This window comes from Crassostrea angulata, chromosome 1 (assembly GCF_025612915.1).
Source record: "Crassostrea angulata isolate pt1a10 chromosome 1, ASM2561291v2, whole genome shotgun sequence".
NCBI lineage: Eukaryota > Metazoa > Mollusca > Bivalvia > Ostreida > Ostreidae > Magallana > Magallana angulata.
In genome coordinates, this window is record NC_069111.1 from 20692085 (window position 1) to 20717216 (window position 25132).

A 25132-nucleotide genomic window follows, 5' to 3' on the forward strand; every position below is an offset into this window, starting at 1 on the left:
AAACAAAAAGAATGCACTGTCCATCCATGATGAAAATCAAAATCACTTTCAATATTATAACCCATTTGAAAATTCTCTCTCTCTCTCTCTCTCTCTCTCTCTCTCTCTCTCTCTCTCTCTCTCTCTCTCTCTCTCTCGTATATTAAGTACATTAGTTTACACTGATAGAAAATACAAGATTCATGTAATTTTTCTATCATTGCTCTTAATATATATCATAATATAAAGATTGCAAAAAAGACGTTCAGTCCCAGCTTCCACTGATCCTGTTGAAGGTTTATTTAGTATACATGTAGCTGGGAAGATTTTCAAACCTAACAGGATGCACCGGTTAAAAGATGAACCCTTTGAAACTTTGATGATCATAAAGTGCAACAGCAATCTTTTGTCTTAAAGTGTCCTCAGTATAAAGAAATCCGATTAAAATATTTTAGAATTACTGGGAAAACCCTCTGTTTATAAATTAATTAAGTTTCCAAAATTAATCTGGGGAAATACCCCCATTTAGATTAAATAACCGTCACGTTATTCCATAATTTGTTTTCTGTTGTGCATGCACTTCTGTGACTCTATTTCATGCCTGACATTGTACCATGTCAAATGTCTATAAATATTAATTCACTTTATGTGATATGTTATTCATAATGCCATAAGATGATTATATAATGAGCAAATACAAAATGAATCTTGTATAACTATAAGTCATTGAATTTGAACCTGATACTGAACATGAACCTGTAAATATGTTAAAGAGTGTTTTTTATTTGAAACATTTGCAAAAACTCTTTATTTAGCTCTACTTTTTTTAAAACAAAGTAATGGTAATGGTAATGCATTACTTTCCTCATATAATGGTAATGGTAATGCATTACTTCAAGAAAATCAAGTAATGGTACATGTAATGGTAATTTAATGCCCAAATTCATGAAGTAATGGTATTGTATTGCCATTACTTTACAATGTAATTCGCCCCAAGCCTGATTAGATCCCAATAAACTTACCTCCAGTCCCCCGACATCGTCTTGGAACAGTAACGTAATGGACCCGTAGTCCGAGTGTTCCCCACAACACACCTGTCCTGACTTGACCTCTATAAATGACAAAGGGGTGCAATACTTGTACAATAAATATGATGATTAATACCGGTAATGTGGTTTGGGAGTGGTACCGTTTGATATCAGTAGATAATACAAAGACCTTATTGATAGTTTTATATTGTATACTGATATTGGATTATCATACTGTTGATCCCGATGTATATTGATGTTCAATTACCCACTTTTTGATACTGGTATTTAATGATGTTTGATTATCAAACCTTTTGTTATCGATGTATAATGATGTTAAATTACCATTTCTTCTGATATTGGTGTATATCATATACCTAGTAGTGTGTCAGCCCTGATACACATGTTCTGGACTAGGTGTGACAACAACCAGAAGCTAGGGCTGTATCGCCCTCAGTGCAATATTTGTCTGTCAAAGCCCGTCTTCAAGGGGGTGTATTGCCCTCAAATTTAAAATCGTAACTTCCCCAAAACCTCTGTGATATTCCATTTACAATTGATCTTGGATTATCATACTTTCTGATAATAGTAAATAGTGTTGTTGGATTATCATACCTTGTATAATGATGTTGAATTACAATACCTTTTGATATTAAAGTACCATGCTGTTGGATTATCATATCTTTTGAAATCAGTGAAGAATGATGTTGGATTTTAATACATTGTACAATGATGATGAATTACCATACCTTTTGATATCGGAGTATAATGTTGTTGGATTATCATACCTTTTAATAACTGTGGATAAAGGTTGGATTATTGTACCTATTGATATTGGTAGGCAATGATGTTGGATTATCATACCTTTTGATATTCGTGGATAGTACAAAGACCGTAATGTGGTTTGGTTTACTTTTTTGCCAACATTCTTGTGACAGTCTCGGAGGAAACTTCTATCCTAACGACATTAAATTGGGGTTTTTTTCAGTACTTACAAGATTTGTCATAAGTCTTGCAGCTGTTATACAAAATTGTAGAATAATACAAACAATTTCGGATTGATTGCTTTGTTTCCAAATATGCTCTTACATTAGTATTTTGAACAATATTTTAGCTTTTAGTGACTTCTTAATATAAGATATAAATATTCTGTTTTCAGGTTCAACAAATCAGCTGTTTAATATTTGAGCACTTGAAAACAAACTTACAATGTTAAGACCAATCGACATTAAATCCAGGATTCTGTTTCCTAATTCCTGAGCACTGGTAAACAAAGACTTGAATACATCGTAGAAGTTTGGAATAATGTCTACGGGCAACAACTAAAATCAAGAAAAGTACATATCAATTATAAACCCTGTTGTTGTAATTTTACAACAATATTGCCTTTCTACAAAAAATAAATCCAGTCTTGCTTTTTTGTAGTAGAGTTCAATTATAGGAGATCTGTAATGTATCCAATAATTATAATGTCATATAATTTCATTTCCTTTGTTTGAAATGTACTTTAATTAAATTTACAAAAAGACAAAGAAAACGGTATTCTTATATATTGAAAGTAAACCGTCGCAAGATAGCCAGACTTACATGTTGGTCATCAACTACAGTCATATTGTACGCTTCTTTCAAATCAGCGGCTGGCCGCTCTGGATTTAACCTAAAAGTGCATGTAAATGATAGTTGATATCGTAAAACTTGTATTATTATGTGGGTGTGATCGACAACTTCAACTTGTTGTTGGCCACAAAGCATATCTAAATATATTCCACTGCGTCTTGTGTTCCAACCATGGACTAAAACTCCACTCCAGTAATTGTGACAGTCATACTCATATAAGGAAAAGAAACTAATCAGAAATGGAATTGAAAACGAACACAGAAACTACTTGATAAAAATATAATCTTCTAAAATCAAAATCTTTAAAGCAATATGAGCTGTATTTTTTTTAGTTTTATTTTGCTGCAAAAACCTGCTAGTATGATTAGTCTGCATGTAACTTTGACTCTTATGAAAAATACAATTTGAAAGAATCACTAATGATTTCTCCTCTAAGGAATATATAGCGGATCAATTTTTGTACAGGACGACAATAATTCAATTTTGCTTCAATTGAGGCTTCTTTGCGGCTTTTTTAATAAAAACATGGCTAACAACCTTAAAAACCATGATAATTTTGTCAATTTAGTAGATAATAACTTTTTCGTAAAAAAAATTTTAAGCATGAAAATTGCAGCTTATACTGCTTTAAAAAAAAAAATTACTTTTCTCTTTCCAAAGACACCCATCCTTGATTCGAATCGGCTGGTCGAGCGTATTCCTGTTTTACATCCACTGGTTTCTCAAAGAAAGTTTTTGATGTGGTAAAGACCTCTTCTACCTGTAATTATTATTCATTTACATACTAAGTATTACCAGAATTGTATTCTGTTTTCTCCGAAAGTAAAAAAAAAATACTACAATATGGTAACGACCATCCAAGAGGGGCATGGTCACATTCTGATTTGAAAAAAACCCAGATACAAGCCGCAGAGCATGGCATTTTGTTTATGGTCAGACGGGACCCATCTTTTATTTTTCTATTTTGCTCACAATTTGATCTGATTATGTTTCGTTCTTAGTGTTTAAATGCTTTAATTTAAATACATGATAACTAATAATTCTTACGATAGCCAAAAAAATCTGTTGTCGAATTGTTTAGCCTTTTTTCCATTATTTTCGGCCAATCATTAAGAAAAAATAGATACAAGCCACAGAGCATGAATTTTTGTTTAAAATATGGATTTTTTCAGCAAGTTCTTTGTAAAAAGAACTTTGTACAATATTTTAATATATATATATCGTACTCAAGCTTACAATGTTTTGAGGTATTCCATGGTTTTTCAGATACACGAATCCGAACGTGGTAAAAGCCTTACAAAGTTCATCTCCGAGCTCCTGGAGAGCTTTGGGGTCCACTTCTTGTACTGGCACAGACAAAGAATATGGCGCCAAATCTACTACGGGTATAGCCGCCATTTTTTTTCAAGCAGTGAGTACTGATAGTTTGCTGCTGAAAGAGAGGTATGAGATGTCCTACCTAAACTTTTACAATTTCATTACGATAAACGATAACGAAATACCAGTGGTCACGAGCATAAAGTCACTGACCTTACACACTTATCCTTCAAAAAATGTAGGTTGCGTGTTATACTGGTGATGAACTGGGTCACCCCTGCGAATAATTTTAGACCACGTGGTTCTCGCAGTAAAAATCGTGCCTCGTGGTTATAGTCTATTCCATAGAATCTAGGTACTTGTATTCATATATAAAATCCAGAGGTTTATTGATTTTAAACTTTAATTCCATGAATTGGTGGAAGAAATGTGTTCTAGATATAAATGATACAATACAAAAAATAGTTTTTGTCTGCTGTTGCAACAATTTACCTGCTTAATAGAGGCCCCCTCCCCCCCCCCCCCCGAGGATTAATCGATCCGCGCCTGACATATTGATAGCATCAATAGTGAAACAGACTATACTATTTTATGCAGAATGTTCCTTGAAAATGGCTCGATATACTTAGTTTTTATGCAAAACAGACACCCCATATTATTTTTTTTAAAACATGGTATTGCACACCATAAGCATCAAACATGGCTATGATTTTATTAGGCAACCCAATGTTTATATTTTCAACCACTCTACACGTTGTTGAACACATACGATAACTCTGTTCTGAATATTATCGTTTAGTATAAATAACCGCTAGATGGTGAAATAAGACATACATCTTAAAAGATTTTCATATTTTAACATAAATCAAAGTAGGATATGATATGAAAAACGACCAGTACTTACGTATTCTGAGAATATTATCCGAGCACGAAATTTCACAGGAACTAATCAAATCTCGGTGAAGTCTCGTGAACTTTCATTCGAGCACCTCTGAATTTATTACATACTTAGCAACGATAAAAAAACATTCCGAACACATTCGCAGGGATGTGGATTATTTTGCTGAATTCTTTAAAGTTTAACAAAAAAAATGTATAGACACTCATACATAGTTTGTGTATTTAAAAAATTATAATCATGCTACAAATTTTAATTAGCGGAATCATTAATCAGATATATGGTGAGTAAATCGACAAGTTGTATAAATTTATCCTAAGATGTATGTATTTTACAGCTGACCTATAAAAATTGAATGAACATGATTTTGATCATTGCCTCATTTTCTTTTCACATATTTTTGAAGTTAAATTTAGATAAATATGAGCATCTCAAACTTTTTAAGATATGCTGAGTTAAAAAAAGAGATTGGCTGACATATTTGTTTGTATTCGTGAATTGTGAATGTTGGAGCCTAGTTAATGTTGATGCAGACATTGTTTCGTTTTAAGGGGAAGTATTAAAGCTCAAATTCTTTGCTTGGGTCACAAAAAATAAAGAATTTACAGCTTTTTTCAACATTTATTCTTCGTCACTGCTTCCATATTAATATCACAAAATATAACTATTATATATTATTACATACATGTATATTGGACTTTGCGTTAATGTTAAACTTGGAACCACCATTTTAATGTAACCACTTCCTGACTCATGGTGACATGATTTGAACACTTGTAGATGAATTTTTTGCAAAGGTCTTGATAATGTTTCTTGACATATAACTATATGTTCACAATCATAATCATATGGGTATATTTGATAGGCACATTTTCTTTTGAAAATGGAACATGATCAATACGTAACAGCAAAGCGCATGTTGAGATAATCGATGCTGGAGATTTCCTCATACTTCCCAGAACCGTCTAAACACTTAATGATGACGTCATCATCAGGATGAATGAAGAACGCGATGGATTGTCTCCCCTTACTCAGCATCACTTCTTCCTTGGGAATTAGTACGCGGTGTTTCTGTAGAAAAGATTTATATCAAACATTAAATGAAATGAAATTTTATTTGTGAATCATACAACAATCGGTAAGAGTGGGGTTTTTTTTACCGTGGCCACCAGTTTATCTGCCGTCCATCGCTGCATCAGGTCGCCGAGGTTAACCAGCACTGTACCGGGGATAGGAGTGGCTGGTATATAGTCCGCCCCAACAGGTTTTACCTTAGACAATGCAAATTCAACATTTTCTAATTATCAGCAGCTTTGATTGTAATTCAGGCCATGACTTACAAAAGTTGTTACTCTTTGTTATGGACAAAATTAGCAATTCACGTCTTAAACAGTATGATTTGGTTTTGATTTTACGTTTCTTCATATGACAAATAATGATTGTATGTATAGAGGTACTGTGAGGAAAATTAAGTTTCACTGCTCAACTTAATAAGTCGTTCTGATGGTAGAATATCATGAATGTAATATCATATGCGATAAAACACCTAGAAACAAAACTTCAAAACTCAAGGTGTTCATTAACAACCATAAGGGTCTCGTTATTAACAATTTCATTACCTGAATTAGATTCCGATAAACTTACCTCCAGTCCCCCGACATCGTCTTGGAACAGTAACGTAATGGACCCGTAGTCCGAGTGTTCCCCACAACGCACCTGTCCTGGCTTGACCTCTATAAATGATCAAAGAGGTGCAATACTTGTACAATAAATATGATGATTAAAAAAATGGTTTGGGAGTGGTACCGTTTGATATCAGTAGATAATACAAAGACCTTATTGATTGTTTTATATTGTATACTGATACTGGATTATCATACTGTTGATCCCGGTGTATATTGATGTTCAATTACCCACTTTCTGATACTGGTATTTAATGATGTTGGATTATCAAACCTTTTGTTATCGATGTATAATGATATTAAATTACCATTTCTTCTGATATTGGTGTATATCATATACCTAGTAGTGTGTCAGCCCTGATACACGTGTTCTGGACTAGGTGTGACAACAACCGGTAGCTAGGGCTGTATCGCCCTCAGTGCAATATTTCTCTGTCAAAGCCCGTCTCCAAGGGGGTGTATTGCCCTCAAATTTAAAATCGTAAATTCCCCAAAACCTCTGTCATATTCCATTTACAATTGATCTTGGATTATCATACTTTCTGATATCAGTAGATAGTGTTCTTGGATTATCATACCTTGTATAATGATGTTGAATAACAATACCTTTTGATATTTAAGTACAATGCTGTTGGATTATCATATCTTTTGATATCAGTAAATAATGATGTTGGATTTTAATACGTTGTACAATGATGATGAATTACCATTCCTTTTATTATCTGTGTATAATGTTGTTGGATTATCATACCTTTTGATAACTGTGGATAAAGGTTGGATTCTTGTACCTTTTGATATTGGTAGGCAATGATGTTGGATTATCATACCTTTTGATATTCGTGGATAGTACAAAGACCGTAATGTGGTTTGGTTGTCCTTTTTGCCAACATTCTTGTGACAGTCTCGGAGGAAACTTCGATCCTAACGACATTAAATTGGATTTTTTTTCAGTACTTACAAGATTTGTCATAAGTCTTGCAGCTGTTATACAAAATTATAGAATATTACAAAAAATTTCGGATTGATTGTTTTGTTTCCAAACATGCTCTTACATTAGAATTTTGAACAATATTTTAGTTTTAAGTGACTTCTTAATATAAGATAAAAATATTCTGTTTTCAGGTTCAACAAATCAGCTGTTTAATATTTGAGATCTTGAAAACAAACTTACAATGTTAAGACCAATCGACATTAAATCCAGGACTCTGTTTCCTAATTCCTGAGCACTGGTGAACAAAGACTTGAATACATCGTAGAAGTTTGGAATAATGTCTACGGGCATCAACTAAAAACAAGAAAAGTACATGTTAATTATAAACCCTGTTGTTGTAATTTTACAATATTGCCCTTTTATAAAAAATAAATCCAGCCTTGCTTTTTTGTAGTGGAGTGCAATAATAGGAGATCTGTAAAGTGACCAATAATTATAATGTCATATAATTTCATTTCCTTTGTTTGGAATGTACTTTAAATTTACAAAAAGACAAAGAAAACAGTATTCTTATATGTTGAAAGTAAACCGTCGAATGATAGCCAGACTTACATGTTGGTCATCAACTACAGTCATATTGTACGCTTCTTTCAAATCAGCGGCTGGCCGCTCTGGATTTAACCTAAAAGTACATGTAAATGATAGTTGATATTGTAAAACTTGTATTTTTATGTGGGTGTGATCGACAACTTCAATTTGTTGTTGGCCACAAAGCATATCTGAATATTCCACTACGTCTTGAGTGCCAACCATGGACTAAAACTCCACTCCGGCAATATTGTGACAGTCATACTCATATTAGGAAAAGAAACTTATCAGAAATGGAATTGAAAACGAACACAGAAACTACTTGATAAATATTTAATTTTCTAAAATCAAAATCATTAAAAAAAGGATTACTTTTCTCTTTCCAAAGACACCCATCCGTGATTCGCATCGACTGGTCGAGTGTATTCCTGTTTTACTTCCACTGGTTTCTCAAAGAAAGTTTTTGATGTGGTAAAGACCTCTTCTACCTGTAATTATTATTCATTTACTTAGTATTTCCAGAATTGTTTGGTTTTCTCCTAAAATAAAAAAAAAAATCCTACAATACGGTCAAGAACATCCAATAGGGGCTAATCACATTTTGATCTGATTGTGTCCCTTTTTTTAGTGTTTAAATGCTTTAATTTAAATACATGATAACAAATAATTCTATTGATAACCAAAAAGTCAGTGGTCGAATTACTTCACTTTTTCCCCTTTATTGTGGGCCATTCATTAAGAAAAATAGATACAAGCCTCAGAGAATGGCGTTTTGTTTTAAAATATTGTTTTTAACCAATTTATCTGTTAAAAAAAGCATTATCTATCTATCTATCTATCTATCTATCTATCTATCTATTCAAGCTTACAATGTTTTGTGGTATTCCATGGTTTTTCAGATACACGAATCCGACCGTCGTAAACGCCTTACAAAGTTCGTCTGCGATCTCCTGAAGAACTTTGGAGTCCACGTGGTCCGCATGTACAGACAATGAATATGGCGCCAAATCAATTACGGGTATGACCGTCATTGTACGAATGGCTTGTGGGCTTGGTGTAAATAAAATTTAAATCAGAATTATTCATTTCGTAGAAAATTTATGAATATTTCACTTTGATTTAAAACATCTGTAATCAAGCAACCGTTACTATACATTTTATAAAAGAAACTTTTGCTGGTAGAGGTGCATTGTTTAGATCTTCCATCTTTCCAACAACAAAAAAACAATTACAAATTTACCGTATCATATACTTTATCGAATATTCTGTATTAATATATATAAAAAAAACCTATTGTTATTATTATTTTCAAAAGCAAACTTGCTCGCAGTCGGCATTATTATAACGGAATAAACAAAATTAAAAAAAAAAAAACAACATTCAAAATATCGACTAAACGAAGTAAAAGTAAACTTGATTTTAAAAATAGTTTGAAACCCAATTAAATGCCAAAGAAAGTGGTTTACCGAATTCTTCAAAGACAAGGATAGCATCGAAGACACAGAGGATAGCATCGAAGACAGAGAGAAAAAGGTTCATACATGGCTGAAAATAGTTGATGACATTGGATTACCAGGAAAGTACAGGGCTTGGATATACTAGCATGGGATCTTACCAAGACTAACGTGGTTGCTCCTTTACAAGAAGTCGCAACTACCATGGTCGAAACCATTAAAAGGAAAATGAGTGGGTTTATGGGGAAATAGCTTAGAGTCTACACTCTGTAGCTTCGTTTACATCAACTGGACTCTACAGCAATTCAACCCAATTACGCATACCAGTTTCCTAGGTGGTGGAAAAATTCAAATGCCGACTTGTGATAACATTAAAATATTTGGCAGATTGCAGTGTTTCAAACAAGAAAAAGAAGAAATTAGTCAGCGAAAACATTGGTGGACCAAGCAGAGAGAATGCATTTACGAGTTATTATTGAAAACACGGGAACCTGACGACGAGGAGTGGGAATGTCACATTTCTAGCAGTGGTCAAAAGCATCAGCAACGGAGAGGCGCACTGTGGTTCAAGCTGAAGTTAGGAGCACAGAGGAAGATCAACGGAAGGCAAGAGTATCAAAGCTTGGTTGACAGGGGCCTGGATGAAGTGGAACTTACTAGAGCGAGTGTTAACCTGGTCAGAACTGGAGAGGAAGGGTCAGTTAGAATCTCATTTCCACTGAGGTCAATGTATGACACTCCCATCTCCTACAAACTAGCAACAGTGGGGACTAAAAGTGTTACGGTCAGTATCACCGAGATAGTACACTATAAGAATTCAAGAAATATTATTATAAACAACGCCCTGTGTTAAGATTTAGGCATGTTTGTTTACTTCATGAATATGCACCATCACACACATCTGAGCTTGTGAAGTTATTTTTGAAGTATGATATACTGTCTTGCCACACTCATTATTCTCTCTAGATATAGACCCTTTTTCCAAAACTTCTCATCTGTTTCGTTGTTCCAACTCCCGACAAGCATCAATCAGTGGCTAAGAGGTCTACCGAAATCAGCGTATCGCATTTCAGATATTAAATCAGAGATTGAAATTATGTATTTCAAATCCCGGGGAATACTTTGAAGGGGTGTAATGTTCAAGATACCGTACAATACACATATCTATACAATATAAATATCAAACAATTCTTATAAAGCTTGGATTGTAATGAGAGTCATGCTATTTAAAAAAAAAAAGTTAATTTGAAACAAATATTCAAATAAACATTCTAAACATCACATCCACCTCTGCACATTGCATTCCTTTCTAAAATAATACAATGGTGTGGTCACACCCATGAAAAATGTTTGGATTACATTTTAGTTGTGTTTTGAACTGTGACGAAAAGCGATCGAAAGAGAAAATATTTAAAACAAACGTACAAAAATTTCTATTTTTAACAAAAATAACTATTTTAAAACTATATAAAATGAATATCAGACCGGGTGTGAAAACCATCCAATTGCCAAAATACATTCTAATAATTATAATGATAGAAATATGCAAAGATTTTGGGAGGTTTCATTTTACACTATATTAAAATAGTGTTCATGTGTCATATTTCTAGTTTATCTGCACATTATTGGAATATAAAAGTACCGTATCAAGAACAGATCAAAAATTAATCTATCATCTGATAAATGACAAACGCTATAGAAAGGAGTGCAAAATTTAAATGTTATATTTATGTTTATAGTGCAGTTGCACTGTGGCTTTTCTATCTGTGACATTTTGTATTAAATTTGTAATACCATCTACAAAACAAACTGAAATATTGGTAAGACCTGATTTGATAAAATAAAAAAAAATGTACAAATAAATTAATCATTTTACTTTCAGAGCAATGACAATGACAAGAAACGATAATGTAATAAATAGATGTTAAATAAAACGTAACGGAGAAAGCTTCCAATGTGACAGCAAACCGGGTTTTCTTTTGTTGGAACAATATTCGTAATGCCAATGTCGACCCTGAACTAATAAAACCACTACCTTAGGCGGACTCAAACTCATCCATTTTTTTTAATGAACAAAAAAGTGCTTTTATGACGGAGAAATATAAATAAAACGGCAGAAATAGACAGGAAGGGACATTAAGGAGAGATAACAGACGGTGAATAATGCTCCAAACATTAAGATATAGCTTTCCATGAAGTACATGTATCATATAAATAATAATTGCAATTTGTCAGAAATACATATTTTTTCTACGAACAGTCTTTTGGTTATTACTCTCTTCAGGATCCTCGACACACATGGCATCTACTTTTTACGACAGTACAGTACGTCACAACATGGCGATTTAAACCCATCATGAAACAGTTTATAGGGCGATCTTTGGTGTCTATCTCTGTAGCACATTGGATAAAGCTTCGATCTACTGACCCGCAGGTCTTGAGTTCGATTACAAGAGGGACTTTTATTTTAATGAATAGCGGTAAAAGTTTAAACGTTGATCTTTACCCCAAAATTAATTTTTTTTTCTTGTTATTTTCCCCCCAAAATTAGATTTTTTTCTTGTCATTTTCAATTCGAATACATGCTAGAAATCTATATCGTTAAGTAAATTAGAAGTTTTGGCTTGTATGCAGATCTTTTCCCAAAGGTGTAAAGGACCACATTTGCATTTATCCTTAGTGTGTTTTATACTTTGCAGGATAAATTGTTTTGTAAATTGTAACATGATTGAATATCCATTGTCTTTCAATAAAAATCGAAGAGCGACAGGCAAACTTAAATTCGGTTTAAAAAATGCAAAAATAATGGTGCGGAAGCTGTAACCCACAGGTGAAACAATAAGACTATCGGGAAAAGCATACAAGACAGCGACTGAGAAAATGAGCAGAGATGTCATCATACTGGATATGGAACTGTCGAGATTATCTGTGCTGGAAGTCGGGATCCATTGAATAGATGATTTGCCACCACTGCTGACCCACCAACTAATGGATATCATGGTCAAGGGTCAAAACAACCGGTGAAGATTGGAGACCGTCTGGTACGATTAGAACGGACGAGCGGGTACATAAGGCGGATAATGCATGTATATATAGCGATAGGCAGAAATAAGAGTGCAAAACTAAAAGTTTACGAAATTCTACCTTCTGTAAGTATAAAATTATTCTTTTAGTCCGTTTTGCTCAAAAGGATCAAAAACCAGTGTCTGCTTCGAGTTTTCATATTAATTTCACAAACTATATCATCGTTTACAGTGGAGTCATGCTTTTACAAACCATAAATTTGTGTAACATATAGCGGAAAACTGACACGATATCTTTGATAATACTGCTGAGTGATTCTTGAGATGATTTTCACTGAATCACCGCCAAAATCTGAAAACCCCAAAACAGGAGCAAGCCCCGGACATCCTCTCAGTCGAAATAAAAAAACAAAGGTTTTTTAGATGAAGTTGAAAATTCGAAAGCTTCTGGATCAAGTAAAGTGGGGTTCTGGGACTGTTTCGTTCATAACTGAATATTCCATTTAATTTATCAGGATTTCTTTAAACAAAATAATTTTTTTCAGCTGGATAGAGATTCATTGTTGATTTGTCATGTTGTAAATTTTGAATTTACCGGGTTACAGTAAATACAAAATTTACAACATGACAACTTGTCATGACAGATTTCCAAAATACGAGTCCATTGCTATTCAGAATGCAATCTAATTAAAATTAGGTTTTTGATCCGCTCCTATCAGCTTTCTCCTTGTTAAATTGTTGCCGCGGCAACAATCGTCAAATATATATTTTTTAGATAGTATATCGCTAAAAAGAAGACTTTTAACATTTTTTCGTTAAAAAATGGTAAACAGTTCATTCATATAATAATTTGGTTGGTTACGTGATTAAATCACATAAAGTCCTAATTCGGCCATTTGCTCTTTTTTCAACATTCAGACACTAACGACACACCGTAGTTTTAACCTTTTATATATATATATATATATATATATATATATATATATATATATATATATATATATATATATATATATATATATATATATATATATTTTTAGGCGTTAAATAACAACATGCGACCCGTTGCCCCCAGGAGCCTAAAATGTTCGCTTTGATTTTCGCCTTTAATAAATATTTAAAGCGGTATTATTGATTCTTCGATCTTCTCATCTTCGCTAGCTAAATAAATGGTTTCTGATCCGCACCGCTTCTCACGATCGTGAGAAGCGGTGCAGATCAGATCAGGGGAAGGGGGGGGGGGTGCGACAGAGATCGTGGAATAAAAGAAATTTGCTATTCTCGAAGTGATAAATTGCTATAGCATCAGATCATGCAACTTACTTGTCACGGTGTGCGGCCCAAATAAGAGTACCTTTCTACGGAGGGACATTACAATACTAAATCTTTATCGTCATCAAATTCATACAGGCCGTCAAATTATGAAAACAAATTCAGACTAGCAAAGAATAAAAAAATCGTATTAGATATTTATCTTTGCATCAATTATAAGTATATTTACATCTACCAAGCATAATTTCCTCTATTTCTTACGGAAACTTTTAGTTAATTCATAGCTCTATAGAAACAGCCAGATTGAAATCTACACGCCCTATTTATCGATTGGTCGAAATCTACAGCGGCTGAAAGTGACAGGACTGAAATTGACACGCCCTGTTTATCGATTGGTCTGAACCTACAGCGACCTTAGTAAAACCCCGGACTTCACGAAATAATCATGACGATGCCAGACTCAAAGTCTCACAGGAGAGGATTTGGCTGTTTCTTTTAGCTAACGTACTTTTGTACATTAACAGTAATTTAGTGAATTTTACTAACTTTTCATAATCAGATTATTAATTAGTTAAAGAAAGATGTTAATATAAACAATAAAATACTTTCTTTGATGATTCATGCGGGTTATGAAGGTAGCGACAAAGCATTTTATTGTTTAAATGATTCCCTCTATTTCTTGCTGAAATTAATTGTAGAAACTGACAGAACACGCCCCATTTATCGATTGGTTGAAACCTTCAGCAACCTAAGAAAACTTGATCACGGACTGCACGAAATAATTATGCTGATGTCAGACTCAAAATCCTTTAGAGGGCGATTTGTTTGTTTTGTTATACTTTCATGTTAAATACTGAAATCTGATTGGTTAAGACGCAGTTCATAATCCGTTCTATTACCCTCAGCGTTAGCAACGCACTTAGCAACGGGTAACATTACAAATTGTTACATGCGCGAAAATTATGCGCGTACGGTTCGCTGTAGAATTCACGTTGTTCCTATATAAAAGCAGTAAAATTTTCTTAAAATTTTCTTAAATTAAGACATTCAGTATAACAAAATAAATAGTGCCTGTTTGGGAGGATAACAGTTGAAATTGACACCCCTCGAAAACCATTGTCAACCTCCGCTTCGCGTCGGTTGACAATGGTTTTCTCGGGGTGTTAATTTCAACTGTTACCCTCCCAAACAGGCACTATTTATATATTATCTAACGTATGATGTACATTGACAATAATTTATTCATTTTTTCTTACTTTTTACGATCAATCAATTAATGTAAAATTAATATAAACAATAAAATGCGTTCTTTGATGATTCATGTGGGTTATAAATTAAGTTAGCGATCGTTGCAGAATAAAATTATTAATACATGTACTAATATTTAGGTTATTATTGTTTAAAGAGCATTAAAACAATCTGTATTTAACATACTAGTAACACTCTTAAATATGTTCAAAACTTGGAATATGTTGATTTAAACTGGCGTTTGCATGTGTATCAAAATCTTCATGCAGATAAGGTCATTTTTGAACTTCAATATCATTTCTTTTATAGTGTGGGTCTGTGCTCCGTGTTTTAGTCAAAGTTTTTAAAATATAAAGTCTAAGGGAAATCAAACTGATTTTAATCAACAAAAACGTAGATAGATGACCCACTTTACTTAAAAAAATCATTTTGTATCCCAACATTTGAACGTTTTAGAAAGATAATACAAGTCCGTAAAATCGTGGCCAAAGTCGCATTTAGCATTTAAACAACGCACTTTGGTGCACCAGACATTAGATAGCAGATTTTTACGTTGTAGGTTCGATACCATCAAAATGTCAGGAGTTTTTCCCCCTATCGTTTGCTAAGATATTCAAAACCGAAAATAGTTATAAATTGTCCTTTAGTAAACTATTAAATATATTCAACCGGAAAAAAATTGAGTTTAAAATTGTATATTTTACTACTACACCAAATGGGAATTTTCGCTGTCTTATTCCCCCATCTTCTTTATACATCAAGATTTATCTAAATAAATGGTGTTCATTTGATAATGGAAATTTACAAAAAATCCAACTGTAGAGTTACTCGCAGGGATTTTGCACATTAATATTTTTTCCTCGTAATAACTGTAAATCTTTGTTTTCTTTCCAAACATACAGGTGTAGCTTATAATAACATTTATTTCTGGATCTCAAATTGTTGGAACTTCACCTCCTTACATGCATTCATTAGTATGGCACGCCAATTTTACAAAAAATGAACTAAACATAGTTTCACATTTGATAAATTAGGTTTATCGACTGTTAAGTATAGTTTAGATAGCAAATAACGTTTACAATAGATTTTGCTGATAAATCTGTAAACTATAGTTTACATTCATTAACTATAGTTAAGATTTGTTAATCATAGTTTAACGATCGTGAAACTATATTTATCAGATAAATTATGTACTGCAATCGCAAATGGTTGTTTTCAGTGATAATAATAGCTGCAAAACCATATTTAACGGTTGTAAACTATTGTTTACTAATGATAATCATAGTTTATCTGTCTGCAAATAACGTTGAAGATAGATTTTCCTGATAAATATAGATTCACGTCTATAAACTATAATTTACATCCGTTACGTATAATTAAGAGCTGCTAATCACAGTTTCACAATCGTAAAATTATATTTATCAGATAAACTATATGTTTTACAATCGCAAATGGTTGTTTCTAAGGATAATTATAGTGTACACTTCTGAAACATAGATGATTGCGTTAACTATGGTTTACAGATGTGAAATATAAATTATCGTCATTTATGATAGTTTTCTGTCCGTAAACTATAGATTACAACCGTTAAACCTAGTTTATCGACAGTGAAACTAGCTATGATTAGCTCTTTATGAGATCTTGGTTTGCCAAACATTAGAGTGATTTACACGCATTTCGTTTTGCTCGTAACTCTTGAAAAGGAGCCTAGATATTGATCAATCACTGCTTTTCCCTGGACATTAAGACCCCAGCTACAGGCACCTGACGGTTAAAATATTTCTTTTAGTAATAAGATTATCAACCGTACTACAATAATATTATGATACAGGGGATACTCTTATTGTTAAAAGAAATATTTTTAACGTCAGGCGCCAGTGACCACAGTCTCATAAACCATTTCGGAAATACCAGGATCCATGGCACCTTTTGATGTTTCATTTACCGAACAGTCTAGCTGCAGAACGGAGGGACAGTGGAGCTATCAAAACGTTTTGAACATCCATACGAAACACTGTATACTAGGGTTTATTGCGCAAGAAAAGTTGCGTATGGTTTTGAGATTTATTAGTTTAATTTAAGAAATCAATATATTCTGTGAAAAGATCAATACAAAAAATTCCCGACACATTTTACTTAAGTATCATTACTTTACTTGCTTTTTAATACCTTTCAAACACTCTCACAAGCCCCGTTATTAGGGCCCCGCCCTGCGCGCGCCTTATATTTATCAGTCTGTCTGAGAATTCTTGTCCGGGGCATAAATTCTTTCCCCTTGGCACAAATTGGCTCATACTTCACCCACATGGTGCCTTTGGGTAAAGGGTATACAGTGACCTTCAACCATGTTTCTAGGTCTAAGGTTAAGGTCATAGCAGAATTGTATGAAAAATTCTTCTCCAGAGCATATCTTTTCTCCCCGTCGTCCAATATGACTCAAACTTCACTCACAGAGTATCTTTAGTCAAAGAGAGTGCAGTGACCTTGAATTATATTTGTTGGTCAAGGTCATATCGGATCACACAAAATATTTTTTAAGAACATATACTAGTATACTCTCTCTTTAGCCCTATTTGCCTCTTTCTCCACATAAACAGAGCTTTTGAGTATAGGGTGTGTAGTGACCAAATTTCAACATCAAATGTAAAGGTCACGGCAGAACTATATGAAAAACCCTTATCCGAAGACTATCTTCTCCATCTTGGGTCCAATCCTTCATTTACCGCATGAATCACTAAAGAAAGCATTAAATTGTATAAATATACCGGTATATACTCTCCACTTAACCCTATTCTGGCTCATTCTTTACATGAACAGAGATTTTGTGTGCAGTGACTTTGAACCAAGTCAATGTGAAAGTCATAGCAGATTTCTTTATGATCATTTTTAGACTGTAGATTATTTCCCATTTGCTTTACTCAGACTGAACTAAAATGCTTGTATGTAAGGGGTAACGAGATTGAATCAAAATTTCTATGCCAGCTGAAAAATTTCTAATTAATAGGCAAAATTTCCCCCAAGATGCTTTTGATCTTATTGTCCATTATTTAAGATGGGCCCTTTGAGATGGTCATTGTTTCAATGTAGTCTATAAGGTGAAATGGTGTTGTTTGTTTAAAACAGGTAAATATGGCGACTCTTGATCCTGACCTGAATTTTGACATTCTTCATTATCGGAGGTTGGTTAGGATGTTTAGGAAAATGTTTCGAGTCAGGTAAAGTGGTTAATCTACAGTTCCGTAGCCACAAACAGTCCATCCGATTTTAGAATGTTTTTCTCTCGCTTTACCAATATTTCACTCATCAATTAAAATTCAATTCATACATCAAGTTCGATGTCAAGAATATAACTAGAATTCAAATATACGTGTTCCATTCTTCTGCTTGCTAAAAGCATTCAAATTACAAACTGTCACCCCTGTATGTACATAAATTATAATTTCACATAAGCATTGAATCATTAATTTTTGAAAGATGTGGTCTCATAACTGCAACGGTGTGTGCATACAAATTCAATAACGCGGGCTAGCGCGTTATGAAAATTTGTTTGCATACACCGTTGCAGTTATGAGACCACATCTTTCAAAAAAAATATTCATTCAATGCAAAATCTGCCTTATTCAACGAGTAATGTGCAATTAACGGAAGAGCCATTGGAACAGCCGAATCATGCTGACAAAAATAGTGCAGAGATTTGATAACTTATAATAGAATTTTATTTTTATTCTGTAATCTGATGAATTTCCTTTTGGTATACTATGAAATTAATCAATTGAATTCATTTTACTGTTAAAATATGTTTACATCAAGAAATATTTATCGGTATAATATCAGGTCGTGATCTGGCTTGAAGTCGCAAGGAGAGTCAGTCATGTACTTCGAGAAATACGGACGGAAGACTATTCATACGCACCACATTTGGTGATTGGGTCTTCTCTGTTATGCGTAAATATCACTCAAATAAATCAATGCAATTTGATAGGGGGGGAAGAAAGTAAATGTAAATATTACGTTTTCATTGCAAATATCAAAGAAAAATTTATAAGAATCATAAATCCTCTCTGGCTTTTAAAATTACCGCTTCACATCTAGACTCAGTTACTACAAACCCTATCGGTCAATATTATGAATTTAAAAAAGTAACAAATTGATAGGTTTTTTCAGTTTTTTAATTTACTTATTTTACAGTATACGTCCAGTCTATTCCTGTAAAATAAAAAATATGTTTTCTTTAATTAATATATACAATTGATATAATAATTTACTTCAAGCTACAGTGACAAGTGCCATCTTCATTTCACAAAACATTAACAATCTTATGAAACATTCAAATACTTACGTCGGGTACTTCCACTTCTCCAGAATTGATTTTATCAATTATGTCATGAGGTGGACATCTTTCTACAGAGCACCCAACTGACTGGGCAGTACCTTTAAAATAAGATGATTTTTTTAAAAATAGCATTAGTACATAGCTGGTAATGAAATTTTCAATAAATAAGTATTGATGCCAAGAATACAGCACTGAAATTGAAGTTTCAAAAGAATTACCTAAAATTTCTTTACAGGTACCAGCGAGATTTTTTGCCATACTCCTTGGACGCATTTGACGTGCAATAGCAATAATGTCATCCATAGAGAGGTTTCCGCTGTGCTTGACTGTAAAACAAAAAAAGTTTATTAACCCGCATTGCCAACAAGTTTCCTTACAAGTGATACATTCACTTAGTAATATAAAATGACAAGCTTTAAAATGATTTTTAACTTCATCATTGTCAAAATGTATTGAGATATAAAGTTCCATTGGCTAAATGATAAGAAAAACATGCCCATGGTCAGTTTTATCTCCTCTCCCCTTGGGCTACAAGATTTTAGTTGATTCACAATGCTCTTTCATGTAAATTTCAGAGTTATGTACCCTTCAATGACTGTAAACTTTTAATGAACACTACAAGAATGTCAATGCAAAATATAAACATTTATGCAACTTGGCCAAGTCAAGTTTTTCAACCATTCAGGGTTTTGGAGAATGCATCTAAAATAATGGAGCTTTTGATTTAAAAAGATCCCTTCACCACTAGAGGTGTACATTGAAAACATATGTCTAACACAGACTTACCATGTTTAACCTTCTTTCTATCCCTGGGTGGTTCCTTCAGGCTCTTGATGAGGAGTGAAGAAGCACTAGGCACCACTTCTACCTTGGCTTGACGGTTCTGGACCACAAGCTTAACCGTGATTTTTAGGCCTTTCCAATCTGCTGTGCCTTTGGCAATGTCATCACCAATCTTCTTTGGAGACTATTAGACAGAAAAAATAAGATCTTTTAAAAATCTTACAATTTACATCATTAAAGACGGTTATTTTACTGTTTTATTAATTTCAAAATGAGTCTGTTTTAAAAACTAAACAATTCGTTTGGATAATTATTCAATTACAACTCACCAAACCCAGAGGACCAATTTTAGGAGCCAAGGATGAAGTGGCTGGAACTTCACCTCCAACTGCTTTCACATACACTAAAGAGAGATAATGTCGTCATATTACATGTATATTCTTTAATTTTTTAAAAATCTAATTACTTTAATGAGACGTTCTCATTTGAAACTCTAGGGTGCATTTAGCAAGATACTTGGAACAAAGCTGTAAATATTTACATCATTGCGATATGATCCCCTCCGTCCAATATGGAAAGAGAATTATTTATCTACACATCTTTCAACCGCTTCAAACATGTTTTACTTTTGTCAAGTTCAATCATATTTTTATTCTTTCTTTTAAATACTCCAAATTTACAAAAAACCATTCTGATGATGCAAGGCAAAATGACAACCTTACATGGATTTAGTAAAAACCTCCTCTGTCCAGGATATGTCAACTCATGTAATGATGCCTTAATACCAAAATGATTCTCTGTTATATTTCTTAATTTTTGAAAATTCAATAATGGATAGCTTAACAACAGAATCCACAAAAAAGTTGTTCGACCACGAAAAAGTTATTCAACCAGAAATGAAAACCACATTTCTGTTTAGAGTACCTAGCTTAATCATAAATCTTCATCACTCACTATTTATCTACAGATACCATTTCTTTGTCCCAAGATATTTCAACATCATGTTAAGCTTACCCCGTGACTTCTACTTTTCATGATAGTACGTTACATGACGATTTCAGCGCATTTTAATACAATTTGCCACATTCTGTTGTCTATCTCTGTGGCGCAATGGCTGTTAGTTTGATCTACCAACTGACAGGTCCCAAGTTTGAATACTTCAGGAACTTTTATTTTCCTGAGCAGTGCATGGTTAAAATTTAAAAAGCTGATCTGCGGGTCAGTAGATTGAAGCTACACCCACTGCGCTACAGAGACAGACAACAAAATTTGGCGATATAACTGTATCATAATGTGTTACAATTGCCATGCTGTGATGTAGTCACACAAGGCATCAAGGATCCTTTATAATAATTCGATATGCTAATCATAAACACTAACCAACTATACACAAAAATGAATAAAAAAATCCCTAAACAGTCTACAAGAGATTTCACAAGAGTTCAAAATGTAATATACTTTTCAATAAAGGTCTCTGTACAAAATTCAGGGGAGGAAAAGGGGCGGGGGTAATTTTTTCCTAGTATCGTAGGGGACATGTCATCAATTTGAATGAGATCTTCAATTCTAAAACATATCAAATTCAATGGACTTTCATTGATAGATTTATGGGGTTTAAAAACACGTGATTCAATAGTATTCAAAACACTTACATTCCGCAATCAACAAAACTTACCTGATCATGCTTGTTGATACGTTTCGGATGGGGGGGGGTGTAAATAACTAAAGATTTCTTCGTTAATATAATCTTACCGATCGTAATAGCGGTTGGATCGAATTTAGGACCCATCTTTACTTTTTTCTTGTTACTTTTTCAATATCTAGATGACGGATATGGTGTTGGATGAGTCCAGCTGGACACGACCAAAAACAAGTTGCACCACACCGTCTGAAAGGTATGGGGAAAAGGAAGTTGATATGTTTACTTCCGTTTAGATAGTCATCGGAGGGAACCAGACAAGGCGGGAAGTTTAAAATTCGTTCATGGAACAACACATCAGAAAATAGCTGATCTCTGATCGAAATGACATTTCGTTTTATTATAACGATTTTATCGATTGCATCAAGCAACTTCATTAATCCATAGATGAATGGCTAAAGTGTTTGGCTTGTGATCCCGAGTTCGAATCCCGCATCCCTGGGCCCTGGCTTTTGTTAATATATGAATTTTTTCAGATGTTCATTTTTTATCCCCAAACAGAACTTAGAATTTTATTTATTTTTTTTTTCGCTTTTTTGACATTATGTCAAATAAGCGGAAAAAATCTGTGTCACATTTTACAGTTTATTTATTATTATATCTATAGACTATTATAATCAATTATATAATTACTCAGTCTGTTAGTTTAGGTGACTTTTTCCAGGTGTATTATTCCACCTTTAAAAATCTTAAATTAACCTAGCTACTTACTGAATTATTATTCCATGAATCAGCTGAAGCAAACCAGATATAACAGATGGATATGGTTTTATGGATCGATATTCGTGTGTGGGAAGAAAGTACCTCCGATGACTATAGGTTGTTTAATTTTCTGCACAAAAATCCACAAAAAGTTGACCATTTTCATTTATCACTCCTTTCCCATGTATATAGTCCCATGATTCCCCTTTATCCTAGGCTGTCAGCACCAACTTTGGCGTTTATATCTTCCATCAAGACTATCATTTCCCCTTTCCTTTCTATTTCTCATAGTTGTTAGTAGTATGGTATAAAACTCTTCTTTTTTTTCCCCCTCATCTGCATCGTTATTTGGGACATAGCACATGATCACATTTAAGTTTACTCTTTTATTTGAGGTTCTAAACTTAGCCCTTATAATTCTGGAATTTATTGGTTCCCATCCAATCAATGCCGTCTCTGCCTGTTCAGATAGCATCATTTCAACCCCCTCGGTATGTGGTGCATTTTTCTTCTTCTTGGCCTGCATATATACAAGTTTTATCCGAATTTATTTTCTTTTTTCCAGCCTTGGTCCATCTTGTTTCACACAAGCCCAAGATCTCAAGACTGTATCTTTCCATCTCCTCTGCTATGTTGGCTGATTTCCCCGCCTCATACATATATATTTCTCACATTCCAACTACCAAATCTAATAGGTTCCCTAAGTTCTGAGCTCGCGGCGGGTACCAGACTAACAGGGTTGGCTTCGAACTTGGGTCCTCTGACTAATCAGGCACGTAGCATCAGGGGGGGGGCCAGGGGGGGGGCCTGGTCCCCCCCACTTTTTCTCGCAGCAACAAATTTTTTAAAATTTATATATACAAAATGGAATTATCATTGAGTTGGCCCCCCCCCCCCCCCACTTTTTTGGGAGTATGTAAAAAAATGATATGAAAATAAGGAAATGAGTAGTGAAATTGAAGTTATATAGTAAGCCAGCTCCCCCCCCCCCCCCCCCCCCCCCCCACGGATTAGGATTTTGAAGTTTTTGAAGATTTTGGGAAACATAACATTTTCCTTTTTTTTTTTCTTTTTTTTTGCTTGTCAAGATTTTTTCGATGAGTCTGGCACCCCCACTTTGAAAAACGATGCTACGTGCCTGCTAATAACTTCTATTGTCTGTGTTTCTGTAATACTTGTTGTTTTATGAGAGAGGGTGCATGATTAGGCCTTTGCTCAACCACCAACTAGGAGGGCCAGAGATTTGTGATAAAGGGACTTGGACACGATTTGAGATCATAAATTTTATTTTCATTTTTTATGTATAAAATGGATTACTGGTGCATTTTAAATGATTGACCAAAATATTAAATGTTAAAGTCAAGTTACGAGCGAGATACAGAGAATTGGTTGTTATGTAAACAAAGCTCGAGTCTTATAGTTCTTTACAAAAAATGTAATATAGGGAATTACCATTTCTTAGACAAAATGACAAGTAAAAACAATTTAAACTATAATTCAATATCTTCATAAATACTATTATTGACAAAAGAAAGTTACATTTGATTGAAACTTACACCAATACAACACATATGTAAAAATGACAATATTATGAAATATAAATGAGAATTTGAAAAATGAACTCTGTAACTTGCTTATAACTTGATATTTGACTTTTAAATTTTGACATAGCATTATAAACTTCTATATTTATCAGTATAAACATTGAAAATGGAAAAATAAAATTTGAAAATTTTAAGTCAAATCGTGTCCAAGTCCCTTTAAAGGTTTCCTTCCTCTAGATTCTATCAAATCCATTCTTATAAAAGAAATTATATATATATATACGGTATAGTTTTTCTATCACTAATGGTTAAACACATTTTTTCCACCGAAGCATTTACTGATATGCTTGATAACAGGAAGACTCCTTTCTCATCCGTGACATTGAACCTTAAAACACTTTATTGATAAATTTTTTTGCAAATTGTGCAAAATTGTTAAAAATTCGAATTGTTTAAAATTTGAATTTCGATAATGTATTAATTATAGCTTCTATATTTCGGGGGGGGGGGGGGGTTGTTTAGGTTTATCAGATACATATATGTGGGGAAACAATTAATCTTTATTGATATATAATAATAACAAAAATACATCTAAATCGAAATCCGGATCTCTACTGTTATATTTGTTATTTTACGGGAACTCAGTGGAAGAACAATTGAAATCGATGAAAAGGAAGATAGCCAAGATAAGTTGATTGATACATTATAATTTTTCACTCGATAAAAAAAGTAACAGGAACGAAAATAGACTTCTTACGGAGATTTATAACAGGAAATGTTGACATCTTTTCTCCATTCGGAAATCACTCGGAGTATACCTCAATCGCATAATTTTTCAACATTACTAGTATCATCCGGGTACTTTTCAATGCAAAATCCCCGCGTATACTTCTTTATCTTTAGCCGAGTATTGAAACCTGATAAGATAGAGGGGCGTTTCAAAGGAGAAATCTTGGAAATTTGTCATATACTTTTGAATGAACATCGTTTGAACCTTTCATGATAATCAAGTAATTTTTTTTGATGTAAATTTT

The 25132-nt window shown here is 33.5% G+C and overlaps 3 protein-coding genes across 4 annotated transcripts in view; all 3 read right to left on the reverse strand.

Annotated features, from left to right (window-relative positions):
- LOC128178741 (contactin-like) overlaps window positions 1-9334 on the reverse strand; it is a 51705-nt gene extending 42371 nt beyond the window's left edge. Inside the window, exons 1-7 of the mRNA XM_052846053.1 lie at window positions 8910-9334; window positions 8413-8528; window positions 8065-8134; window positions 7693-7806; window positions 7349-7442; window positions 6484-6572; window positions 6000-6110 (exon numbers count right to left, since the gene is read on the reverse strand). Coding sequence (XP_052702013.1) covers window positions 6000-6110; window positions 6484-6572; window positions 7349-7442; window positions 7693-7806; window positions 8065-8134; window positions 8413-8528; window positions 8910-9071 — 756 coding nt within the window. The 5' untranslated portion in view covers window positions 9072-9334. The remainder of the gene's footprint in view (window positions 1-5999; window positions 6111-6483; window positions 6573-7348; window positions 7443-7692; window positions 7807-8064; window positions 8135-8412; window positions 8529-8909) is intronic.
- LOC128178733 (uncharacterized) lies at window positions 1542-4270 on the reverse strand. Its single transcript, XM_052846042.1, has 5 exons — window positions 3861-4270; window positions 3269-3384; window positions 2595-2664; window positions 2216-2329; window positions 1542-1965 (listed from the first exon to the last, which is right to left on the reverse strand). The coding sequence occupies exons 1-5, from the start codon at window positions 4020-4022 to the stop codon at window positions 1699-1701; spliced, it is 729 nt and encodes a 242-aa protein (XP_052702002.1). The 5' UTR covers window positions 4023-4270; the 3' UTR covers window positions 1542-1698.
- A 9854-nt stretch (window positions 9335-19188) lies between the features above and the next one.
- LOC128169876 (60S ribosomal protein L12-like) lies at window positions 19189-22068 on the reverse strand. Of its 2 annotated transcripts, XM_052835923.1 has the most exons (6): window positions 21906-22068; window positions 20483-20556; window positions 20157-20337; window positions 19589-19696; window positions 19377-19468; window positions 19189-19243 (listed from the first exon to the last, which is right to left on the reverse strand). In XM_052835923.1, the coding sequence occupies exons 1-6, from the start codon at window positions 21940-21942 to the stop codon at window positions 19238-19240; spliced, it is 498 nt and encodes a 165-aa protein (XP_052691883.1). In that variant the 5' UTR covers window positions 21943-22068; the 3' UTR covers window positions 19189-19237. The 2 variants fall into 2 exon arrangements, with proteins under 2 accessions (XP_052691883.1, XP_052691878.1); XM_052835918.1 differs by lacking the exon at window positions 19189-19243 and having other exon boundaries at window positions 19365-19468.
- Window positions 22069-25132: the final 3064 nt, after the last annotated feature.